The 7,905-nt window shown below is 38.4% G+C and overlaps 1 protein-coding gene across 1 annotated transcript in view; it reads left to right on the top strand.

Annotated features, from left to right (window-relative positions):
* T265_04279 (hypothetical protein) overlaps positions 1 to 7,905 on the top strand; it is a gene marked incomplete at both ends in the record, with an annotated part of 59,447 nt that continues 51,542 nt past the window's right edge. Inside the window, one exon of the mRNA XM_009168978.1 lies at positions 1 to 121. Coding sequence (XP_009167242.1) covers positions 49 to 121 — 73 coding nt within the window. The remainder of the gene's footprint in view (positions 122 to 7,905) is intronic.

Raw genomic sequence — 7,905 nt, 5'->3', positions numbered from 1 at the left:
CATCTGAAAATTCAGTTACTGTTTGTACTATCACCGGGTCATGCTGGGATGATATTTTTGGCAATTTGCAGTTATGTGCTTCTAGATTCCGTTCAAATCGATGCTTCTGGTGGAATCAACAGTAAGTTGAAGAAAGGTATTCAACGTTAAAAACTTTATTATTCAAATGTTGAGCCCACGAGTACAGAACATTGAAGAGTTGTTTCATTTTTAAAATGTCGCTATTAAAATAAAGCCGAAATACCTGTAGAAATCTATGGTCCAAATATAGAACCAGTGGTTCCGAACGGCAATGTATGGTAATAAGCTATTCGTACTGCAGGCGAAAAACAATGGCAATAAAGCGAAATACCTGGAGAAATCTATGGTCCAAATATAGAACCAGTGGCTCCGAACGGCAATGTATGGTAATAAGCTATTCGTACTGCAGGCGAAAAACAATGTCGGCTTCAATTAATTACTATGGGCATCCGCAAGGGGGTTATGTGTGGTCTTAGTGCCACAGACCTCGGATAGGTAACTGGATGAAGGGTAAAGTAGATCTTATTCCATCGGTAAAGGATGATGCTATTTCTGTGAACTGATACGCAAACCGTACCCACACAATAAAGGCCTAATTTACGACTGCATAATTATGCATCGTCGCTGGATGGAGCTTTAGGCATCGCTGATCCGTGTCAAAAACACCAGCTTTATATGCATGTGTAGACCGTGTTAGTGGCCGGAAACTTTATAAAGAAAATGTCATGCCTTGAGCAAATAGGGGTGTAACTGTAACTAACATTTAATCACTGTTGAAATGCACAGAAACCAACAAACGGTTACATTTTTCACTAATATCCCACGGGGCCTTCCCTGAACTCCTCATAAGTCACAAAAACGAAGAATCGAAATGGTGTCGTAATGGTGAGGTTTTGCGACAAATATTTCTAAACGGCACTTATGACTAGGCTTGAATGGATATCCAGCTATGTGCCTTTAAATCAAGGAACTGATCGATCCGTCATGTTCTGAAAGGTTTCATCGACCCCCGGTGTGGTGTACATTTTTTGATCTCCCAATCAATAAATTACAGTACTGGAAACCCAATTACTCAAATAAGCCATTTTCAGCCTCCTAAGTACGAAGTTGCGATTTCTGTTTCCAGATAATTTTGTTTCTTAAAATATTCCGTAGCCTTTTGAGCTTCTGATAATACAGGCCTCGAGAAACAACCTACGAACTCCGTTTTTAAGATGTGCATTAAGATGCTCCTTCTGCATATTGGAACGTGGCTGAAAAGCTAGAATAGTGATTGAACCAAATAGAATTCCGGAACATTGTGGTTCTTGGAAAATCACCCTAATACACAGTGAGGCCAAAGTCAGATAAATAGAAACGTTTCGTCAATTTATCTACTCGAGAAACATCATAAATCAGCTGAAATTGTCAGAAGTACTGCTAGAAAAGAGTAATATTCATTTGGTCATTTTGGGACGGCGAACAGGTCACCTACATACCAACAGCTATGATGGACTGCTTCATTGTATGTTTTATGAGTGTTTATCATAGAAGATTAGGAAAGCTTCCGATCAACATCAGAAGCAGCAGCAAAAAACTTGATGTTGAATGTCTATTGCATGAATAACTCGCCTAACACACTTAACAACCATGCAAACCCATAGCAGATTTCCTAGTAAATTAAAAAAATATCGTAACAGCATATATAGTCTTAAGAGCATGCCTCTTCGCAAAGGCACTAGAAGATGACAGCAATACTATTCAACAGAATATACAAAATCAAACTGAGTTGATGTTCCACTGACATCAGTTATCTGCACTTGCATACTCGGTTACATAGGAGCTTGCCTCTCCATCCCTCGAATACATGTCCCTGAAATAAGAGTAACAATTACCCAATAAACAGTGTTACATCTCTGTGATAATTATTAGTGTGCATGTTTTAAAAACTACAGTTTGAAGCACAACATGCTCTCCTCGGTGGGGAGTGGCGTGAAATGCAAGGTATTAATAATGTTAACTGTTGGGAAAATTTGAAAAAGTAAGGCGGTAAGGAACAACCACCGTTAGAAGCATGGTAACTGTAAGTCAGCTTGTCCTGGTAAATAACGACTGAGTACATCACCTACGGAAGTAGTATATGGAGACTGTCGATCACTTTTAGGGGCCAAATGAGTATGTTTTACAAGGAGTTGCCTAAATAAGTATAGAATTCAGCCACTGTACAGATTGCTAGAAGTAGAAAAAATATACTTAAATGAGCGGCGTACACCACGCTTCCTACGGAAATTTTTTGATGTTATTCACAGTTTAAGAGTAAGTTCTTATGTTACATGACATACATTCTAAAACGCATGTCTGTGGGCTTCAAGCTGATGAGAGAATGTGCTGATTAGCAGAATGAGCGCATACTCTGATGAACATTTCATTTTAGTTTGGGGGTTTAGGTAGGACAGGTTATGTCCTAAATGTTGCTTTCGAAGCGTAAGACACATGAAGCACTTGAAGCATATCAGACTTGATTAGCTGTCTTAAATGTCAACATGCGTCATGGAATTATGGCGAATGACATTTTTACTGGCCTTTAGGAACGCGTAGTTGCATAATCTGCTTAATTTTCTGAGCTCCTGCTGACAGGTCACGAGTTTTTGGACTGTCGGTCTTGTGTTGGAAGCGATCTCAAATCTATCTAAAATTTTTAAACTATCGTTTGTACGCAAATATTCTGCTAGTTTTTAGCATTAGGGGTAGTATTTAATGAATGCTGTGTTGATTTCATTTGGATTAATTATAAAACAACTAAGTTAATAAACTAAATGAAACATAGTGTAAAAATGTTAGGCATGGGTATTTGAATGATCAATTGTTGGAACTACTACTTCCGCCTCAACCTCTACAGCATGTCTGAATTTACTATAAGCTATTTCAAAAACGTTTCTGATGTAACTGCCTGAACAGTAATAGCCGACAAATTCTAGCACGAAACAAATTCTCCACGGAGTAACATTTTGAGCAGTTGCTTCTTCAAAAAAGCAAATCAGTAAAATCTTCATGTAGTTTCGCTTAAACGGCTTAAACCCAAGTATACGCATTACCTGTTTACTTAACATCGTAATTATTCTTGGGGTGCGTGTAGGGTAACTATTTCTTCTTTTGTACGTAGCGTGTGTTTAAGTCACTAGAATTCCGTGGCCATTGCTATGTTAAAAAAAATAACTAGATAAAAATTTATTGATCACTGTTTAGGTGATTGTCTTGTAAATAGGAGTATCTAAATGCTGTTTTTCTTCGGTACGAAACCAAACGCCAGTCAGTAAATTTTTGGAGGATAATCGAAATAATGATAAAAACTGAGAAGTGCACTACTATGTCAATTTCGTTTGGTTTCTGGAGATTATGCAAAGCAGAAATAGCAATAACCGGGCTTCGTGGAGAAACAATACTTCTTTATTCCTTTGCTGCATGCGTTTCATACTCCCCGTGGAAGTTCATTTGTGTAATTGAGCCTCCAAAGTAGATTAGAGATTCAGCTTTGATAGCTGTTAAGCTTTGAACTACACTGAACGCATGAATTTGCCGACATACATAACATATCAGTCAGCTGGTTCAGGAAGTAGTCCATTTCATCCAGCAAGGCAGTGTGATTGATATCAGATGTTAATAGACGGTGTTTAGAAGCTGCCTGCAACATATTGGGATTCCAATATACTAAAACTCTGTCTCCGCTCAAATTCTACACAAAATTCTATATGAGCGCTCACTTTCTTCGTCAGAGGAAATTTAGGCCCACATTAATTTTTTTGTAGTAATAGTTACATATCGAGCGGCAAGAAATTGGCGTTAGCCATTTTATTCAACAACAGAATATGTTTGATTTACCCTTTGAAATGCTTGCCGTGCATCACTTAACCAAAAAAAACTAGCGATAAGCTTCCACACCTGAAAAATTTTGTCCACATACCGGAAGTATGTATAACTACTTACAGAGAAATATGTATCAATCTTGCTGTTTCTTCATGAAGTACTTAACCTTCAGCAAAGTGCTTTTTACTTTCTCTACACGGTTATTTTAAACTGATCATTTGTCAGAACGTCATAAAAAGCTTACATTGCGGCGGTGAAATTATGAGATCCACCGGCTATGCTTGCCAAACGGTATTTTGATGTGATGTAGCTAAAATACCTCTTTTTGTGCAGTTTTTCGCCCTTATTTATGATATAATTAATCGGGAGGCAGCCAACAGCTAATCTGATGTTATGTTGTTAAACCTCGCACGTAAGCCGTAAAAATTGCACCTCATCAGGTTACCTGTCTTTTACATTTGCTGGAAGAACAAATTAACCGATCGAGGTTTTTGTTTAATATACCACAGCAGCGACTGCAACAAACAGTTTACTACGTTTACTACGCTTAAGGCATTTGGCAAAGCATTGTTACCTTTTGGACAGAAGTGGCCTAAAATTACTGCTATTTTGAATTGACCTTATAAAGCGTAGGTAAAAGTGGGGGCTGAACTCTCCACTTCAATATTATCCACTTACTTGTGTGACGTTATGTGTCAAAATGGACATTTAAAAGTACATAAACCTGTTAGTATACTGGGAGACAAATAACCAACTAAGTTTACAGATACCATGAGGATGCGATATATCTGTTAAAGAGTTGAATGCTGGCTATGCACATACCAGAAAGAATTCACCCGTGTGTTGAACTGAGTACAGAAATAAGGGAATCTTCCTGCCATCGACGCCTGTAAATGCCAGTTTAACAATATGTTGTACCATGCTTATTCTTTGCTAGTGAGTTAACATACCTCAGACAGTGCTGGCTTCAACAGGGGTTTTGCTTGCTAAATTCTGGAGCTTTTGTGGGTTACATACACGAATGATCAGGATGAACGATTGGGTTTGTAAAGACGGTTTAAGGTTATATGTCAGGCTGTATGTAACGTTTGCAAATATAGTACACTGTAGAGTAGGGTGTGTGAAAAATATTTCGTTAAAACACAATGTTACTTAATAACCCAAGTCTACTTTGGGTAGCTGATAATGTTGTCAAACTTCTGAGGAGTGTGTACCGGTTTCTGTTATCGTATGCAAGCGTGATAAAACGCTTGCAGGCTTCACTTTTAATGTGTATGACGAGCTCCTGTGCTAGATTAGGAGGTCAAATATCCGATCCCGAAAAATGCTTAGTATTTGAATGTTGTAACTGACACTTTATACATAATCTTGAAGTGTGGGAATAGCATTTCCTGGATCAGACCTTTTACTCTTACTCTAAATAATTGATGTTAAAGACGTAGAAGATTATGGCACGGTAGAAAATATAACTTCTCAAAAATTAGCCGATCTTGCACAGAGTTTACGTAAACTAAGCAGAAAAGTGTAAAATTTTGAGCGTAATCCTGTTTGAAACCCGCTACACTTGGTGAAGTCAAAATTTTTCACACTGTGTTTGCATAATTATCGTATCTCTACATTGGAAGTTTTTAGTTACAAATTTTGCTGAAGCTTATCCTGTAAATTACAGAAATAAATCACAGACAAATGCACAGAGTTTGTGGAGCTTAAAAAATGTAACTGATTTATGACATGGTAGTGTTTAACCTCATAGTAGATAAAGCTCAATGCAGGTAGTTGTTGTGCCATTAATGTCCTATTGTTTATGGCTAAGCGATGTCTAGAAGACTTTTTTCAGCATACCGTAGACAGTATTCAAATATATTTTAAATACATTTGGCGTAACTCTCTCTAGAATTCCATTCTGTCATTGGCGAGTGTGCCTCTGAGCCTGCGCAGGCGTCCGTAGGATGACTAAATCTACTTTAGCATTTCTGATAATAATGCCGATATCTAAAAACAAAGAAAAGTCACGATGCGGAATGTAAGTTAACACAAGCCATTTTGAGCTTGTGTTATCTACCATGGTGCTATGCATATCGAAACTGCCCAGTCAGCTCCTTGGTTTTAGAGAAGAGACGCAGGTGACTATTAAGGACGACTGTTGCTTTTATTAGATGCACTTAACCTAATATACCATACTGTTTCTTAGGTTGCTTGACAAAGATCTGGGCTCTTGCTAGCAAGCTTTATGGATGATATTATAAACCTTCCTAAATGAGCTTTCATATTAGTGCACTATCGAGGCTTGATTCTGTTATCAGCAGCACAGAGAATCGGGAGCAACTTTCCGCGGTTAAATACCAAGGAAAGCAACAGGTGGAAAAATTGTGAGAAATGCATACTCGTGTCCAAAATGGGTTGGTGATCTTAGGAAAGCCGAATCGGTACAAGATGAATACAGTACAACACGGCAGTAAGGCAGAAAAATTGGAAAATAATGTTGGAATGAGACATACAATCGGGTTGCAAGAAACGTTCTCATTACACCATACTCTACGAAAGCCAGACATATATTGACCTACCGTCCTTAGCTGACCAGGAGCTCACAGCATGCTTTCTGCTTGCTTAATTTCGTACCATACCTTGGAAGCCTTCCCGGGCTCGTGAAATGGTAGTTACACATTCGGCAGTCAAGAAGTAAGAACGATTTACAAAACCGCATTTGATTGTTACCTCTTTCTCCGCGTTTTGCTATGTATGGCCTCTCGATTAGGGGATCTTTCAACACTAGGGGCTCAGAGAAAAACAGGCCATTTTGTTATATGGTGGTTTATCAAGCATATCACATCGTTTGACCACTTCAGCCTGATTAGCTTCATTTGTCGCTCTAGCTACTTACAGTCGGGACTAGGCACTTGTCTTTTTACACCGTTTCTAAGTTACCGAACAAAAAGCTTTAGATGTTCAATGTGTCTTCTCCAGTATGAAGTAGGACTATTCTCACGGCTGACTTGTAGAATTCACTCTTGATGCAGTAAATGACGCAAGTAATAAAATGCTACTTCCGATAACCTATACTTCTCTTATGGTCATAAATGTTGCTTCTGTTGGTACGTCTAAGCCGACTAGAAAAATAAAGCTGTTTACAGCGAACAGATTGGATTAAATTGTTGGATTGTGGATATCTCACCCCACAGGCTAACACCGATGAAATACTGCACCACTTTATACTCTAATACAATCTTCTTGATTATATCCGCATAAAAATTAAAACACAATCAAAATTTTCGGGTCTGCAGTGGCTTATATTTGTTCACTTTTGTCTTTCATCTGCACCTCTCTTTTCCCATCAGTTTCAGTCTCTTTGTAGTGGATATTTTCAACGTAATCAAAAATACTTGGTTCCTTTTGGAGATACCAGCTGAGTAGATCTGTCAAACTTGACCTATTCTGGAAGGAATCTAGCTATAAAACAAGACTGAATGGTTTCTTTAGCTGTGTGCATTTTAATACCCTTCTAATCGTTGGCAGAAGAGAATACCATCTAGATGTCCATAGCCACTTATGCTCAAAACACTGCTCATTCAACCTTTGAATTGGTCTCAGTTTCCACTAGGTTACAGTCGAGCTTGTAAATCCAACGCGTTTAGTAAATCACAAAACCAGCGCTGTCATCACTTTACTCCCACCTGCTGAACTCGGTCTTATTTGTGAGCGGCGCATAGTTTTGTCGAGTTAAAATAACTGTTTGGCGTTTAAACTTCGCTGAACTGGAAATGTATCTCTGCCAGGAGCACAGATGCTATTCAAATGACCTGTGTGTTTGTCGGTGTGTTTTGTTCCGCTTAATTACTTTACTTGCCGATATTGTTGTCACTGTTTGAACAACGCGCGCTTGGAATGTGGTATTGGTCACAGGACAAATGATTGTGTGCATTTTGAGACATTGCCATTGTGTGTAGGCGGTCAAAATGTTGATGACCTAATAAAATAACCTCACGCAAAATTTTACACTGTTCAAAAGGCTTATTACGCGAGATTTCGCAGTCTGAATCTGAA

This window comes from Opisthorchis viverrini (genome assembly GCF_000715545.1).
Source record: "Opisthorchis viverrini unplaced genomic scaffold opera_v5_69, whole genome shotgun sequence".
NCBI lineage: Eukaryota > Metazoa > Platyhelminthes > Trematoda > Opisthorchiida > Opisthorchiidae > Opisthorchis > Opisthorchis viverrini.
This window is presented reverse-complemented; position numbering and strand designations above follow the sequence as displayed.